Consider the following 18,752-nt stretch of genomic DNA (forward strand, 5'->3'; position numbering starts at 1 on the left):
ACATCTCCGAACGCTTCAAAGTAATAAAGGAACCTTGGTGACTAAGAAGACAACAAGTAGCAAACACAGAAAAATGTCATAAAACCGAAAATGATATGCTCGGAGAGTTTACTTTGGTTGCATATATGTGTAATCTCCATTGAAGGGGTGTCTGTGTGTGAGTAGCTCAACTAAAATGGCATCAAACGCTCAATGTCATCAAATACCTCAAACCATCATAAAATGGATGAATCTTCCACCAGCTACTCCTCGCCTCCGAATGTGTGAGTTTGTGTGTTTGTGTTGTGGCAATGTTTGTAAACTCATAATTGGAATTAATTATGCATTCGCACTTTATGGCCAATGTGATGGAGTGAAGTTTTTGGCACAACAATTCCCTTACTACGACAGCCCGAGATAGTAGATAAGTAAGAAGGAAGGAGGGAGAGAAAGCAACCATTTTCGAAAGGATAAAATCGAGCAGGAGCAAAATGCAACTGAAGTGACTGTTTTCTGACAGATAGTTGATAGCTGAGTGTCTTCCTGCCAGTGCAAACACTTATAAAATCACAAATGCGCACACAAATACAAACACATAGGCAATCATATGTATGTGTGGTTGTGTGTAGTAGAAGTCAATCGCAAGCCACAAAGTGTTGTTGCCACTCCGATTAGTTTAAATATGTGGCAAATTTCCACAAACAAACAAAAACGCACCAAAACACACATACATATTTACAGCGCTTTCCACATAATTTCCATGTGTTTAAGTGTATGACATGGCCATAATGGCCAACCATGCTGCTGATGCTCATCTTTCTGGGTAAGCAATTTTGAAAGTTCATTTTCTTGGGTTAAGTGCAATTTGCACTAATCGTATTTTTAACGCTTACACTACTAATCGAGCATTTAAGTTCAGTGCGATGGAGAGTTTGCTGTGGCATATTGAATTGCGAAGTATTTGTATGAACACTTTCATATTCTTATACATAAACTGTATGTTTGTGTGTTTAAATTCATGTGAATTTATTGAAAAACGAAACTCACTTTCTAGAAAATTCATGTGTTAGAATATAGAGACAGACTTGTGCACTATGCTGCAGGCGATATGTAAAATTCTAGGTTTAAAACGAGTCAAAATTTTCATATTGAATTTCATTGCAATCTCCAGAATTGCTTGGAATTATTAAGTTTTATACATGCAATTGAGTTGACAGTTGAGAGATGACGGACTACTGGCCATAGATTCTTGAAATAGTTTTGTTTTCTTATTTTATATACAATTCCGACAGATAACTGACAAATGGAGAAAAAAAATTGTCAGTTTTGTATAAAAGAGATAAATCTTTTGACAATCGATAGTTGTAATATTAAAGACTAATGAACACAGTCCGATTCCCATAGCAATAACTGATACATGACAGATATTATATACAGTTGACAGATGAGAGTGATAGTACAATTAATTGTATATCACAATTGAAAACAGTCAACTGACAGCTTTCAAAAGGATACTTCTCATTTAAATTACAATGTGTTACAACTGACAGCTGTCAATTGACAGAAAGTAATCAAACATTTTTCACAAATAATTTATTAACACATTTATATTAAATTATTCGGCATAACAACTGACAGGAGACAGTAAACAGTAAACAGACTTTAGGAATATACGATCTATTTAGAAATCTTTTTGTTATAACTAACAATTGATAGATGACAGTCAACAGTTTGTTAACGTCATTAACTACCATACCAATATTAATAAGACTGACAGATGACAAAATACATAGTTGATGCTTATAACTACCAATAATAAGAACTATTAAATGCCAAGAATTCAAATTAAGCAATTATTTGACTTCCTTCTAGAACGCCGATTTTACAAAGGTTCATTCCAAATATTTTTAATTAATCGCCGTCAAAATATCAATCTTTCACTGAAACATATTTAGTAAAGAAAGACTAAATACAGTAAATAACGACATGGAAGAAAATATATTGGTGTGAGAAATCACGACGAAACTATGTTTAGGATTGGCTACAAACACTGCGATCTACTATAGAACTTATGGAGTTCGTTAATATCTAACCCACAATTATTATTCAAATACCTTCTTCCTCTTCTTCTTGACTAGCATAGACACCGCTTACGCGGTTATAGCCGAGTCCAAAACAGCGCGCCACGTATCCCTGCTTCTGGCAGTTTGGCGCCAATTGGTTATACCAAGCGAAGCCAGGTCCCTCTCCACCTGGTCCTTCCATTGGAGTGGAGGTCTCCCTCTTCCTCGGCTTCCACCAGCGGGTACTGCTGGAGCATTTTCATCCATTCCAACAACATAACCTAGCCAGCGTAGCCGCTGTTTTTTTATTCGCTGGACTATGTCTATGTCGTCGAATAACACATACACTCATCGTTCCATCGTCTGCGGTATTCGCCGTTGCCAATGTTTAAGGGACCATAAATCTTCCGCAAAACCTTTCTCTCGAAAACTCCTAATGCCGTCTCATCGGATGTTGACATCGTCCACGCTTCTGCACCGTAAAGTAGGACGGGAATGATGAGAGACTTGTCAGCAGTGACGTGGGAGCCAAGACGCGAATGCGCTGACTGTTTGTTTGATGACAGGAGATATTTCGTCTTGTCCTCGTTCACCACCAGACCCATACGCTTCGCTTCCTTATCCAGTCCGGAAAAAGCAGAACTAACGGCGCGGGTGTTGTTTCCAATGATATCGATATCAGCGGCGTACGCCAGTAGCTGTACACTCTTGTAGAAGATTGTACCTTCTCTATTTAGCTCTGCAGCTCGTATAATTTTTTCCAGCATCAAGTTAAAGAAGTTGTACGATAGTGAGTCACCTTGTCTGGTATCGAACGGCTCGGAGAGGTCCTTCCCGATCCTGACGGAGCTTTTGGTGTTGCTCAACGTCAGCTTACACAGCCGTATTAGTTTTGCGGGGATACCAAATTAAGATATCGCGGCATAAAGGCAACTCCTTTTCGTGCTGTCGAAAGCAGCTTTAAAGTCAAATACCTTAGAGTCTAATAAATTTCCGCTAATAATTTTGATAGAATTTTAGACAATACACGAAGATAATATTCAATGCTCTACCTATTCAACTCTGAAATCAGTTGGTAACTTCTGATTCAGTATTGACACGAAATTTGTATCAAATATAGAGACTACCTCTGTGAGACCATTACAAATTGCAGAAGAATGTTGCCTTTGGTAAGCCCTACGGAACTTCATATAAATATATGATTGTAGCGTTGATGTAGCCATTGAATTATACTGAAACTTTCTAAATTTCACATATTCACTGATTTTAATTGCTTGCCTGGTGGGGCGAGCAGAAACTTTTAAAATATAGCTATAATCCTATGAATGACAAACTTAACCTTTTATTGTAATCGCGCGGGGTTGTCTGCACTACATACTCGTATATGGTTAATTAGAAATCATTAATTTCCTCAAAATGCTGACATTTCATCGTCATTGTTTATTGTTATGTGCGGCGCAATATTTGAGGTTAATAATAAAGTGTTGAAATGCTCCCCCATTTCCATTTCTCTGGAATTTCACCCTCTTCAATTGTACGAATAACAGTGTTTGTTTAGTAAATGAGCCCTAACTATTTATAACTTTTGTTTAGAGTCAAAAGTTAATCACAGGGCCAATGTATTTGAAAGATATAAATACCAGGAATATTGAATTAACCTTCAATTAAATGATAATCAATATAAAATGTAGTTCTAATTTACAATTATGCAAATTTGACAAGGTATATATGAAGTTCATTAAGTTTCCTTAATACATTTTGTATCCAGCCTTATAATATTATAGTAGATAATAGTCTCATATTTGGATTTAGTGTAAATATAATTTAATATCTTCTAAACTTATATAATTGTCTTCAATTCTTAAATTTTATCCCCATTGATTTTCACCTCTATCCTTTGCACCCAACTTCAAGTCGCAACACGATTCCATAGTTGAAAATTCCATCAGCTCAGTAATGGCTCATTCAAAAACTAGGACCATGAAATTTTTGGAAGAGGAATAGGTTCGAGACTAACCTGCACTTCAAAAATATTACTATTTGTTATATAATCCCATACTAGACTGACTATATTACTATAGAGTTTGGAGAATAACAAAAAAACCAGAGAGCAGTTGAAGGAGTCGCCAATTTATATTGAGATAAATTCAGCATAATATTTAATATTATGTAGATATCAGCGAATATCTGATCTTCATTTATTTTAAATAAACAATAGATATATATATATATCTGTGCAAATATGCACACACACATAGAACAATTATAAATATCAATTCGTAATACAATAAAAAATGCACAATAGAAATAAAATATTTATAAAAATAGAAATTTTTTAACTTGACACACATTAAAAGTTAGCAGCAACAACACGCATTTTAGCACACTGTCTCCAATTGACGCATTCTCGGTACTCCTTACTCGGTATTCCTTACTCCCTCCGCTCCGATTCTCTAAGATTTTGCTCTTGCAGTAATTCCGACGCTTTCATCAAACGTACAAATTCGGGCGTATACGGTAGATCGTATGTCTTTATGAGCTGCTCATCAACATCCTTCTCGGCTTCCAAACGCTTCAACACTTCACGACGTTGTCGCGCTTGCATATCACTTTCCCCCTCCGCTGACTCATCCTTATTCTCTTGATGCACTTGCACTGCATTCGGTTGATGTTGCGGCTCTTGCTCTGGCTCCGGCCGCGACTGCTGCTCCGGCTGCAACTGTTGTGCTTGTTGCGGCTGCAGTTGTTGTACTTGTTGCGGCTGCTGTACCTGCGGTTCGCGCTTCTTATGCAACTGCTCCACCTGCATGTGTTGCAGCATGTCCAGATTCTGTAAGAGATCTTCACGTACGCCGACCATCTGCTCCTGATCCTCAATTGGTAGTCCCTCGTATTGGCGCAGTAGTTTCTTAACGATGCGCGAACGTTCGTCCACACTGTTCGGATCGATGAGACGCACCTCTTTGCTGAACTCATTGAAGGGTGCATCGATATTGGCACGCTTCTCACGCACTCCTTCAGCCGAATTGCTCTCGAAAATTTCTAATATTTGATCGTAGAATATTTTCAGCTCCGGCGGCAGTGGTATGCAAGAGCGTTGCTCCACTTGATCATCGATTATATCGCTAATGGCCTCCATAGCTTGTTGCACCATGTCTTCGATATGATTTACATCGTCCGTTTGCTTTTGTAGCGTATGTGGAAGTAAAAGAAAAATATTTGTTTACAGTCAAATAATGTTAATGTCGGTAATGAAACGGTATTGGTCAGACCATTTTCTCAAAGGTGTTCTCCTGTGGTGGTATTTTCTTCATGCATTGTTGATTACGCTTTAAAATTGTCCATAACGGTTTCATTTGTGGATTACATTTCGCCATATTGAACATAGATTTGACAATTTCCAGCGAACCCTTCCCATTTGCCTTGCCCTCATCACAACTGGAGAAAAGATGAGACTTTAATATATGCATTTCGAAGCATTTAGGTTTACGTTCACCTACTAACTCACCTCACCTTCGGCTTCGGGCACTTTCGCTTCGTTGCGTAGCGCTTAAATGACTCGAACTGTGGAAATGAAATGCCACGTCGTTCACGATCTTCGCTCTGTACTTTAAACGTACCATTGCCGATAAAGTTCTTCGCCTTCTGATCGCCCATAACGCTCGCATTGATAGTGATGTTCAGCTTCATGGTTTTCTGCCCGCCTGTACCTAGTGGACGCATGGTAACCGGTTGAATTTCAATAGTCATATTAATTGCATCATTGTACGTTTTACCGCCATTTGTATTACCGTCTGTACCCTTCGATCCACAGTTATCGTCAGGAGGACCGAGACCATTACCAACGCCACTGATCCCATAACTACCGGCACCATTTACAGCATTACCACCAGTGTTGCTGCCACCGTGTTTAGCACAGCCATGATTACCATTCATTCTATCTCCAAAACCTCCATGTCCAAGTTTATCTTGTGAGCCACCTGCATTACCGTTATGACGATTGTCTCCTCCACCATGTCCCGCATTGCTTTGCTCACCTCCAGCTCCATGTCCGCTATGTCCACCCTGTTTGTCTTCACAGTTCTCATTGGCAAGCTTATTGTTGGAATGTGTACTGCCAGCATTTGAAGCATTACCGCCACCTCTACCACCGTCACCTCTGTTTTGTTGGTGCTGTACGGTCTTAAGAAAGTTCTCCAGCGTATTAAATGCGGTGCAGTTGAGCATCTGATTATTCAATTGCAATATCAAGCCATTGTCTTCACCTTTGCAACTTGCGTCGTCTTTATTCTTATTCCTTCCAAACCAATCGAATGCCGCCTCCTCACTACCACCCGACTCTTCTTCCTCGGCATTCGCTATTTTTTCGCTTACAATACCCACTTCGTTTTTCTTGCTCGGCTGTTCCTTTCTTTCAATGCTCTTGATAGCGCCATCCTCGATCCGTATAGTCAATGCCGCATGTTGTTTATTTGGCCGATTTCTGTTGGTAGTTTCTTCATTATTAGTTTGCTCATTGTCATGGTCTTCCTCCCACGGATCGCTGCCATACCAAAGATTATCGACTGGTATGCCATCGAAATTGCGCGCATAATGATCGAACTGTTTGAGATTATCAAATTTTTGATTGCCAAACTCACTCGCAGAGTTGCTAAAATCGCTTTGCCTCTCCGGTTCTCGATTGCGGAGCGATAGCCGTCTCAAGCGCCCCATCAAATCGCCATAGTTATCTTCGCGCGAATCAATATAGTTGCAAGCTCTTTCTGCATTTCTGGGATAATTAGTTCTGGCCGCTTTCATAGCCTTTCTATCAGCCGCTATAACGGCTGCATCGTTAAGGGTTTCGCTCCGCGGTGTCAATACGCGTCTTTCAAAAGCATCGGAGGGTATTAAATTCCCATCATCGTTTATCAATAAAGCAGTGTTGACAACCTTGTGATTGTCGGCATTATTATCATCGATTGGGTCAACGGCTTGTGTGTTTCGTTTGTCCATCAAATGTTCAGCCGTACTCTCTTCTTTAACCTCATTGCTTGTTAACTTTTTTGCGCTGTCCTTCTCATCGTCAATTGGCTTGTTCTGTTTTGGCTCCACATTTCCATTTGTCTTCTCTTTATCCTTTTTCTCATCACTCTCCTTTGACTTCTCGGCTTCTCTTTTCATGCGTCGTTTATCTCTACTGTTAAGTGAACGTCGCTTTCTTTCGGCACCATTCAATACATGCAAACTGTCATCGCTGTAAACCTCTTTTCTTGAAATATCTACTTCGCGTCTGCGTCTACGCAATACTTTTTGTTTCGACTCGACTTTATCAGTCATCTTTTGTACGCCGCTGGTCTCCGCTACTCTTTTTTCCTTTTCTGCATTTACAGTCTCTTTTTCCTGCACTTCTCGTTTAGGCACGAAATTGTTCACCGTCATAAGATCGAGCAGTCCATCTAAATCTACTTCTTTCACAGCGGTCAATGCGCCATCTGCATTGAGCACACCTATACGCTTAACGCGCCGCTTCGGTACGTTAGACTCTTCAACTTTATTAGAGTCACGCTTGAATTTGAATATCGTCATTTCATGTTTCTCATCGTTATCCTTATCGCGCGTACCTCTCTCTGCGGTGGTCTTATAATTACTCTCCTGCTCCCCACAACGTTTGCTGTGTGCACGTCCGACATTTTCGCCAGTCATTGGTTCATTATCGTCGACCAATTGCGCATTATCCATATCATCGATATCGTCTGCATCAGTATCTACATCATCTGCTACAGCTTCTTCTTGTGTTGGCTCTTCGGCAGCTGTTAACTCTGATGCAGGTACCTCATCGGATAACGCTTTACCATCAACGACGGGCGCAAAATCTGGCACTCGCGCAACGAGTATATCATTTGGCGATAATTTTCGCACATTTCCTAAATTGAGATTACCATCGTCTTTCAAATTTTTGGTGACACGTTTTGTGCGCAATAAATCGTAAAGGTTGCTGTCCTCCTCTTCTTCATCTGGCTGCGCACTGGTACGCCTACGCCGTAGTATAGTGTATGTCGGCCCTAATATAATGTCTTCGGTTTTAGTTTTTGCATCACTACCGCCATTGGGTGCCTCCGGTTCAGCATCGTCAAGCAATTTTTCATACGAACGCGCTTCCGCTTCTTCCATATGCCTAAGGCGATCCTGCCAATCTAGCTCATCTTTCGATAAATGGCTTGTTACACGTCGATTGGTGTAATCGGCGATGCCGATGTGTGGATTTTCCGATTGGAAACTCTTCTCCAACTTCTTCACCGCATCGTCTAATTGCAGTTCCTGTTGTGTTTCGGAAAGCGCATAACTAGGGAGTGAAGGACCCAATCCTTTAGCCATAAGACGTGTGCTGGTCTTCAACTTAATTTCATCCATGGCATTGAAGCCGGTGCTGCGTTTCGAGGGTATGTTCATTATACTATTCAAGCTCTGCAAGCCGCTAAATGCTGCATTGCCATGTGCATTTCCCTTACGCGGTTCCGATTGCTCTTGTTCGATTTTTGAAAGCTTATAGTTGGCTTCATGTGACAAATCATTGCGTCCCAAATCGAATTGATCATTTACTATACTTGGAAAGTGTATATTTTCAATAGTTTTCTCATAACTGATCGGTTCGTCGTCTTCTTCAGTGTCCGTCTTCGACTTGGACTTGGACTTGGCAAAATCCTCCATTTGTGTATCGAAGTCTAACTTAAAATGTGGAAAGTCAACCTTCTCCATCATTCTTCGCATTTCCGGATCGACTTTCTTCTCTTTCAATTCATCCATGTTGTCCAGCATCTTCGTGTGTAACGCATTCCGGTAATTATTCGCTTCGAGCAGTAAGATAGAATTTAAATTGCTCTTCGGACTGCTCGGTTTACTGGGTGCGGGATTGTGGAGATTAGAGGTAAATTCAAAGTAGGCATTGTCACTTTTTATGTGTCCAGCATTGCTGGAGACCGGCTTACAGCTAATATAGGCTTTGGTTAGGACACTGGAACCATCGCCAGTGGCGCCTTTATGACTACTTTTGGTATTTGTATTTGTACTGAAACTGTCAGTGTCGAACTTCGTGTATGTCGACGAGTACGGCGCGCTCAAGGAACCAGTTTTACCAAAATCCATGTCCAGATTAAAATCCTTATCCTTTTCACTGAAACTCGATTTCCAACTGTTATTATTGAGATAGCTGTCTTTATTTGCATTGCCGGCGCCGGTATTAGCATTTTTATTTTGATTGTTTTTACTGGCATTGTTGGAATCATTCGTCTCCTTTTCTTTTTCCTTACTCTTTTCCTTCTCCTCCTTGCTGGTACCGCTCGAACCCTTCGAGTTTTTAGGCGCTTTCACTTCGGAGCTGCGCTGTTTCTGTAATATTTCATCCAAATTAATATTCTTTTGGCTATTGTGAAAACTATTCAACAAATTTCGATGCACATTCTGGAAATTCGAATTCGCATGCACCAGGTCATTCAATTGATCATTCACATTAAGTTTCTTCGCCGTTTCATCCTTATTGTTCTTATTTTCCTGTTTGGCGCCACGTCCCTGCAAGGGATGTGTTATAAAATCCTTGTCCAAATCGAGCGCCTCGCGCTCCAAGTTCAAATTTAAATCCAATTCCGAGTTTCGTAGCAGATCATCGATCGATTTGCGCCGTTGTCGCTGCAATTCGGCATTACCGTTGAGCGCCGGCGAGTCTTCCGCATTTTGTAAAGCATCGGTGGCTTCGTCCAGCGTTCGCTTGTATTGGACGAGCTCATCGCTAACGGCAGTGTGTATGCGTTGAAATTGCGCGGCAATCGTGAGTGCAAAGAAGAAAGACACGCACGAAAATTTCATTTCTTCTTTGTGCTTAAAAAATATAAAAATTTATCAAATATTATTTCTTTCACATTTAACTGTCATTGCAATTATTTTTTCTTTGTTGATAAAAATTTTTTATTCAAAAACTGTCACAAAAGGAAATTGTGAGCAAACCAACACAGGGTTACATGCATAGCTGTGGTTTTGAAAATTTTTGGAATCAAAAACTTATGGATCGCGTTTAGAAAACATGAAATATTAAACTACTAAAATATGAATATTTACAGATTTATTTATTGCTAATTCGTAATTCCAGTAAGATGGTAGGTAGACTATTGTTTCGTCTTCATTTTACATTCTAATAGGGTTTGCACTCACAGCCGCTATCCACCTCACGAAAAGTAGTTGCCTTTAATAGTTCAAAGGTTATCTCGGTTAATTCACATAACCGGGGTTTGACACACGCCCTTAAGAGGCAATGTGTTCAGAGCCGATCAGCACCAAGAAGGAGCCTTTTCAACGTACACCTACCATATCAACTTTATGACGAGGGAGGTACTCTGGGGAGAGAAAAGTCCCTCGGACGAGGGGGGTCCTGGCTGGGTTTTAGCGAGACGAGTCTTGGTACCAGCAGCCATTTTTGAAGTCTGTCAGCCCTGAATACTCAGGTGACGAAATACCTCAACCTCTGGCCTATGGCTCAACCAAAGACAAAATACAATCTTTTACGTTGTCTTCGTAAGTCCAGCGTCAAAAGTCCGTGAGGAGTTTCAATGCGGTATCGTTACCCAGGATACATTGCGACCACCACCTCACATCCTCAACTTCCTATAAGATACATGTGCTTTCTATGGCACTCAACTAAGTTTCCCCATATACAGTTGAGCTTTCCAAACTCGAATCTCTATAATCCACAAAAAACTTCGAGTTAGAGAGACTTCCGAGTTATGGAAGTTCAACTGTAATATCCCATTTCATCTCGTATATAATATTAGGTTGCAAATACCTCCCTTCCGCCTTTTTTGTCTCTTGAATTTCTCGGGGATGTATAAAGCGCTACAGAGCTCGTATCTGGCAATACTGTACATCTTTGAAAGGTCTTGACATAACCTACAAAACGACGCTAAGCATGATTGGTTTGGATATTGCGTTCAACAGTTATAGACGTGTAAACATGAAGTTCACTAACGCCGAAATTCGCGCTATTTTAAAGTTTTCATTCGTTAAAGGCAAATCCGCTAGAGAAACGTTCCGTGAGATTAATGGTGTTTTGGGGGATGGTACGACTCAGAGCGGGTGAAAACAACACCATGGATAAGCCAGCCGGCGGAAGACCTGTGACGACGAACACCAATCAAATCATGGAACACATCGAGTTAGACCGGCATGTGACATCTCGTGACATCGCCCAGGAGATGGGAGTTAATCACCAAACCATTTTAAACCATCAGCAGAAGGCTGGATACACAAAAAAGCTTGATGTTGGGGTGCCGCATTATTTGACGCAAAAAAACCTTCTGGATCGAATCAACGCCTGCGATATGCTGCTGATCCGGAAAGAACTTGACCCATTTTTGAAGCTGATGATGACTGGCGACGAAAAATGAATCGCATACGACAATATCAAGCGGAAACGGTTGTGGTCGAAGGCCGGTGGATCGTCCCAAACAGTGGACGGATTGACGGATTGACGGATTGACGGTGTGTTTGGTGGGATTGAAAGGGAATCCTCAACTATAAGCACCAGAACAACGCCAGACCACACACTTCGTTGATGACTCATCAGAAGCTACAGGAGCTCGGGTGAGAGGTTTTATCACATCCACCAAATAGCTCGGACATAGCGCCAAGTGATTGCCACCTGTTCCTGTTCATAGCGAACGCCCTTGGAGGTGTAAAGTTGAACTCATAAGAGGCTTGTGAAAAGTGGCTGTCCGAGTTCTTCGCAAATAAGGAGGTGGGCTTCTACGAGGGGGATATTATGAAGTTGCCGTGTAGATGGAAACCGATTAACGAACGAAACGACTCAAAGTTGAACTAAATCCGATCACTGTAACACTTTTTATAAAGCATTGAATAAAGAGCAAAAAAGCGGAAGGGAGATATTTGCCAACCTTTAATAATATGTATAATTACTCTACTCGATAACTATCAGTGTGACGCTATCAGCATCCACCGACTCGAAAAGGACGCTGGTTATATATTATACAACTTGCATTATGAGTGGTGAATGAAATACTGCTTGCAGAGTTGCTCATTTTTTTCTTCGAACAATTAACTTGAAAGCCTCAAAGGAGGTGAGAGCCCGGCTATAAATTGACTTGTATTCAATGAAATTGTGGTATAACATTCAGCGATTATTCGTCTGAATCCTGAACCACAGAAACTCAATTAGTTTCTATTAGAGGATGTCACTAGAATTTAATTAATGAGTTCTCTAGTTATACCAAACCCATAAAAAATTTTCGAATTGCTTCCCCGAACCATCCAATTGTGCGAATAAGGTTTTCAGTGATCTTTTGTTTTTCACTTGAAAACAAATTCGTTGATAATGAAGAGGTAATTTTTGAAACTGAGGCCAATTTTGAAGCATCATACAAAAAATGTATGGTATTATGATTAGTTCCTGCCTTGGTTTAGGCAAAATCTTAGTTAAAGCAATATTTATGAATTTATTTAGAATAAAAGAAATATCGTAAAATTCTATCAACAAGTTGATCTCCCTCGGCATCGAACTCAAATCACATACGTTAACTGCCGATGACACCCGTGCACCTCACAAAGTCATTGAAGCAACAGGATGCGAACGCTACAGTACAAACTCCATGCACAAAACTAACTTTAACGGTGTTTTTGTCTAACTCCAAACGCATTCAACAGGTGTGATCCACCACACCTACACACACACACACTTTTCCAACACTTTCCAAACTAACGGCACAGCATATCAAAGTTGCCGATAGTGAAAAGCTGCACACGCGCTGCATTGTTGTTGCCACACCTAAGTATATTCATATGGCTGTTACCGCCGATTGTTGAATGCTATTGAATACGAAAACTTTGAAGACATTTCCGACACATACATGCATACACACTCTCTACGCCACTGCAGTGATAACAAAATAATAATAACAATAATATTTTTATGCCACACGTGTGGCAGAGACTTGCAGTGGTGGTGCCACACGTTGAAAAAGTTTTTGAAAACTTCATTTTATGTGCGGGTTTGTGCGTATGTATGTGTGCGTATGCTGCCACCGCCAACGCTAGCACAACTCATTCATTCTGCTTCGCTTCCGCCACATGTTGACAGTTGTTGTCATTGTCGTCACACAGTGCAACATTTCCTACGCCACATCCGCGGTGGCGCAAGGAATGCGATGAAACAGCGGTGAAAGCAAGGTAGCGTTGTTTTAAAGTGTATAGACAAGTGTTCATATATGTATTTTTGTTATACTCTTGCAACATATTGCACAGAGTATAACATCTTTATACACATAACGGTTGACTGTAACAGTAGTTTTAGCTGTTAAGTTAGATATAGAGTTCTATTGCATATATTAAAGTTATCAGGACGTCTGCACTGGATCAGACGAGTTTATATCCGGATGACCATCTATCTGTCCGTTCAAACTCAGTAACTTCTCGACCAATTTCAACGAAATTTGGTAAATAACATTTTCTTGATACCCTGATGTTACTGATGTGAAACGAGCAAAATTGGTGCACAAACACGTCTACTTCCCATATAACATAATTTTGATTTCATCGGATTTGTTCAATTTACAATATATGTATTAAGCACCAGTGAAGATATCGGAATATAATTTTACACAAACAATTAATTTAAGGTGTGAAATCACTCACATAAAAATTGTCGATATCGCACTATAACTTGTGAAGATACCAGATACCGAACATGAGGGCCTCAATGTCTACGGAACATTTTTGCCAAAAATATTGTTAAATATCTTTGATATTAAATAGAAATTCAAATCGAATCTTTTTCTTCTAATAATATGTCTCTCTATGGTAATACCAGGTCAATACTTCATCAAGCCCTCATATACCTCATATTATGATTTATAAACATCCGCTGGACCTTATAACGTATATATCGGTTAATACCTGGATATGATGTAGCTTGGTGACGAAGATGAGTGAAAACGAAAATGGCATTATACCAGTCCTCTAATACCATATACAATGATTTTCGTTATTCGACCGAAAACATGGATCTTAATAAAATTTAATATTACGAGAGTAGAAAATATTCGGCAGCACCCGTACTAAGCACTTCCTTACTTTTTTCTATGTATGAGCGCTTGTGGTTGCTCTGCCACTTTACCGCTTTGTACTTGCCACTTCCAATACATTCTCTTTTTTCTGCCACTTTTTTGCTACCTGTATGTGTGGCGGATCCTCTTTCATTGACGTAATCGCTCACTACAAGCAGTTGTTGTTTTAGTTTTTTGCTGTTTCTACCTTCTTTTGTTTCACCTGTGCAACCGCACCGTCAGTCATGCCAACCAACATGTGTGTTGTTGCAATTGTTTTACTTTGATTTTTATGCCGCCATTGATTTGTATTCATGCACCTTTTAGAGCTGCCAAGTCAATAGGCTCGAACTGCCATATGCCAATGCAATACACTTGCTGCCTTGCCACCAATACACACGCACACATGCTTACATTCATACAATAGTTTATCTGTTGTTGCCACTTGAGTGTTGTTGCTTTTGTTGCATGTTTAACTTTTTCAAACAATACAATTTCCTTTTAAAACTTTGTCATGTTTTCATTTGAACAGCTCACTTGCTTATTGTGTTTAAACATACGCTGGCACACACATATATATCTATACATACAAGCAACTGTCTCTAGTTGTGTATGTATGTGCGTCAGCTTACATGTGTTTATTCATAAGTTTTCTATATAATTGAGATAATGCAATCAAACAAAGACGTCGCTCAGCTTTTCTTTCCTCCGCAGGCAACCGCTCCTCTCGCTTTCGCACTTCTTTCAATTGCACGTCGCACTGGGCGTATGAGTAATATTTAATTAAATTGACACTTGATTTCATTTATATTGTTCGTTGTTGTAAACTGTTAACAGTTAAGACAACTTTAATTAAATCAAAATCAGCTTGTACAAGTTAAGTGGCTGCTTTACAGCCAGTTGTCTATAAAGAAGTTTAAGTTGTTTTCTAATCTCCAGGGATTGTGTGTCGGTGCGGCTGCTGCCGACTTTTCTTGTGAAAAGCGAAACTTTAACAATAATTATTGCATTAGAACTTTATTGCTGCAGCAATTGAATTACATATGTATGTTTGATAGTGGAATGGACTGAGAATGAGTGGGTTGGAAGTTTATGTACCTGACTCAAGTAATTACGCTTAAATAGTTGGAAATTTGTAGTAGATTTTATATTGTTTTAGATCGATAGAGTACTCATAAGTAGTTTTGCTCAACTAAAGCTCATCGAAATAACTATACATACAGTTATATAGCATTTCTAGTAAACATAAATCCATTATTACTACATTGAACTGAAGGTTTTATTTAACATAGTGGGAATGATCCCATTGAAGTCAACTATGCACTGTTTTGTTCAAATTGGCAAATATCTCGCTTCCGACTTTTTGTCTTTTGAATTACGCGGCTATGTATAAAGCGCTACAGAGCTTGTATCCGACCATATTTTAAACCATCTTCAGAAGGCTGGATACACAAAAAAGATTGATGTTTGTGTGCCGCATTATTTGACGCAAGAAAAACCTTCTGGACCGAATCAACGCCTGCGATGTGGTGCTGAAACGGAACGAACTAGGCGCATTTTTGAAGCGGATGGTGACTGGCGACGAAAAATGGATCACATACAACAATATCACAATATGACAAACGGTGACCAAGCCGTGATTGACGGTCAGGAAGGTTTAGCACTGTGTTTGGTGGGATTGGAAGGGAATCATCCACTATGAGCTACTCCCATATGGCCAGAAGCCTAATTCTACCATCTACTGCGACAACTGGACCGCTTGAAGCAGGCGATCGACCTTAAGCGTCCAGAATTGGCCAACAGGAAGGGTGTAGTGTTCCACCAGGACAACGCTAGACCACACACTTCGTTGATGACTCGTCAGAATCTCGGATGGGAGGTTTTATCGCATCCACCATATAGCCCGGACATAACGCTAAGTGATTACGACCTGTTCCTGTCCATGGCGAACGCCCTTGGTGGTGTAAAGTTGAACTCAAAACAGGCTTGTGAAAAGTAGCTGTCCGAGTTCTTCGTAAATAAGGAGGGGGGCATCTACGAGGGGGGTATTATGAAGTTGCCGTCTAGATGGAAACAGATTGTCGAACGAAACGGCGCATATTTGCTAAGGTATTTAATTTACTAACCAATATATACGGTACAAAGTCCACCGAAAGTTTGAAAATCCGAATATGGGAAATATGGGGGCTGGAGGAAATATTGGCCTGATTTTGGCCATTTTTGGCACAGACGCACACTGTTAGAAGGAACACATCTCCCATGAATTTCTTAAGGATATCTGAGAGATCTACCGATATTTACCTACATTTTCAATGAACGAATCAGTTGGACTTCAAAATTGTGGTATATGGGAATTAGGCGTGATTGGTTTAAAGTAAAAAAAATATATCCAAATATACCCCCTCTTAGAACGATCCTTTGTACCAAATTTTACTTACATAGCTTTACTTAAGGCTTAATTATGGCACTTCATACGTTTTCGGTTACCGCCATTTTGTCGGCGTGTCGACGGCAAGGAACACCGGTACCAAATTTCATTAAGTTTTAATTTTTACTCAAATTACAGCTTGCACGAACGGACAATCAGACGGAATGACACGGTCTACCTTCACACTTATCCAGCTGGATATTTATACACTTGATCCAACTTTAACACCAGCTTGAGTTTCTGACCTCGCGTGACCCTTAGCCTTACCTCCTTCTTCCTCTAACTAAACTTCGACTGACCGCTAGTTTGAGCTTCCTTTTCCTCTAACTAGGCATTGTATGATCCGTTTATTGACATCGTTAAACCATACCTTGACCTCTAACTTGATCTCACTTGGTCTTTATCTTGAACTCCCGCTTAGCTAACCAATTTTATCTAGATTCCTAGTTAGAGTTTTTTGGAGCTCAACAGATTGATTAGTGGACCAAAGTTAAGCTTTTTGTAATCTAACTAGAACTCGCATGATACTAGCTTGAGCTCGTTCAACCCAAAGCTTGATCTCAACCTTGACCTTTAACTTCAACTCCTACTTGACAAACCAATTTCATCTAGATTGCCATTTAAGACTTTTCCTGGAGATCCACCTATCGATTAGTGGACTAAATTTGATTTGCGATAATCAAATAACTGTTATTATACAACGAAGTCTATTAGGGTATTTACTTTAGCTAAACTCTTTCAAGAATTACCATGACTTCCAGGAGAGAATTCGGGCCTGCTCAACTCAACCCCACAACCTACTTCTCGCCGCACCTTCGTACACATTTGCACAGCTTGCATACAAATTGAAAATAAAATGCATTTGTTTTGGCAAGCAAAGTGAGACACGAAAAATTACAACCCAACCAAAGACCGACAGTTTACGAGCTCAACAGTTGGCGAGAAATGGGAGACCACACACGAACCTGCCTGCCCCCATCTTCTTCTCAAACGTCGACTGGCACGAGTAAATGCGCCGCTGCACTTATCTGCGGCCTGCAATGCTGCTTACGGATGTGCCGTTATTGACGAGAAAAACACATGAAACATGAAAATTTAGTACAACAGCGTTCAGAGGTATAACGGGAAGGAAAGTGTATTGAGAGCCACGGTCGAAGGAAGAGTCAAGCAGCTATGTTACGGTAACTGATAAGTGCAGCGCAGAGTTGAGTTCAGGCTGTAGCTGTAGCTGAAGCTGAAATATTCCCATTTTATTGGTCTCGAAATGAACAAATGGCGCTCGTGTTTCGACAGCGCATATTTAGCTGCCACAAGGGATATGCATACATACCACTGGAGTGGAATTGGTTTTCTGTTGTTTTTTTTCGTTCTGAAGTTGCAAGCATTCGTGCAACATTCAATAATAGTATTCACTAGGCGATGAATTGCTGACGCTGGGGCTGAGGTAGTGCTCGCCTCGCATACGGTCCGTCAAGTAAGAGACTCACAATTTTTGCATAATTTATGAACTAAATTTTCATGAGCCCGAAGACGAGCAAGTAAACAAGACACTTAAGTGCAACATACACACACACAGAGACTGTGTTTTCACATGTGTGCACTTAAATGACTCCATACATTCGAACAAGTCAACCCAGAAGTTTGGCTGCACCGCACGATTTGGTTGTAATTCAAAGCGAAGCAGACAAGTCAGCCACCACAGAGCTGTCTACATATGTTTCCTCACTAAAAAAAAAACAAATTTAAAATGAATTTATTGAATATCCAAAAAACACATTTCACTTTAGTCTGTTTACCGCAAAACACAAGCAACATGCCACACCAGTTGACCGCTGCAGTCAAAATATGTATATTGCATACTTTCAGTCACTTCTTTGTTTGATGGCGCTCGCATCGAACTGACAAAGAAATTTAATACTTTCCGCAACTTGCCACACATGCCACACATGCCACACATGCCACAATTTATGTGACACTCTATGGACAATTGATCAAAATTAAATAAACATGACCTGAGCGCATTGCAAGTGTTTGCACTTAAATGTATGCAACAACACACCACGTGCCAGCAATTGTTGCAAGCTGCAATTTCCGTTTTCTTTGTTGATTCTTATAAGTTTCCTCGTATCTTTATGCACTACACCGAAATTTAATTCGACTACACGGCCATTGCACGTAAAGTAAATACGCTGCGGCAAA

The 18,752-nt window shown here is 40.2% G+C and overlaps 1 protein-coding gene across 4 annotated transcripts; it reads right to left on the reverse strand.

The window, feature by feature from the left end:
* Positions 1 to 4,220: 4,220 nt before the first annotated feature.
* On the reverse strand, positions 4,221 to 9,975 carry LOC105214974 (uncharacterized). 4 transcript variants are annotated; one of them, XM_029042097.2, is made up of 4 exons: positions 5,834 to 9,974; positions 5,551 to 5,752; positions 5,315 to 5,480; positions 4,221 to 5,226 (listed from the first exon to the last, which is right to left on the reverse strand). In XM_029042097.2, exons 1-4 carry the CDS (start codon positions 9,882 to 9,884, stop codon positions 4,474 to 4,476), a joined length of 5,172 nt encoding a protein of 1,723 aa, XP_028897930.2. In that variant the 5' UTR covers positions 9,885 to 9,974; the 3' UTR covers positions 4,221 to 4,473. The 4 variants fall into 4 exon arrangements, with proteins under 4 accessions (XP_028897930.2, XP_011186992.2, XP_028897932.2 ...); XM_011188690.3 differs by having other exon boundaries at positions 5,819 to 9,974; XM_029042099.2 differs by lacking the exon at positions 4,221 to 5,226 and having other exon boundaries at positions 5,341 to 5,480; positions 5,556 to 5,752; positions 5,819 to 9,975.
* Positions 9,976 to 18,752: the final 8,777 nt, after the last annotated feature.

Source organism: Zeugodacus cucurbitae, chromosome 6, assembly GCF_028554725.1.
Source record: "Zeugodacus cucurbitae isolate PBARC_wt_2022May chromosome 6, idZeuCucr1.2, whole genome shotgun sequence".
Lineage (NCBI taxonomy): Eukaryota > Metazoa > Arthropoda > Insecta > Diptera > Tephritidae > Zeugodacus > Zeugodacus cucurbitae.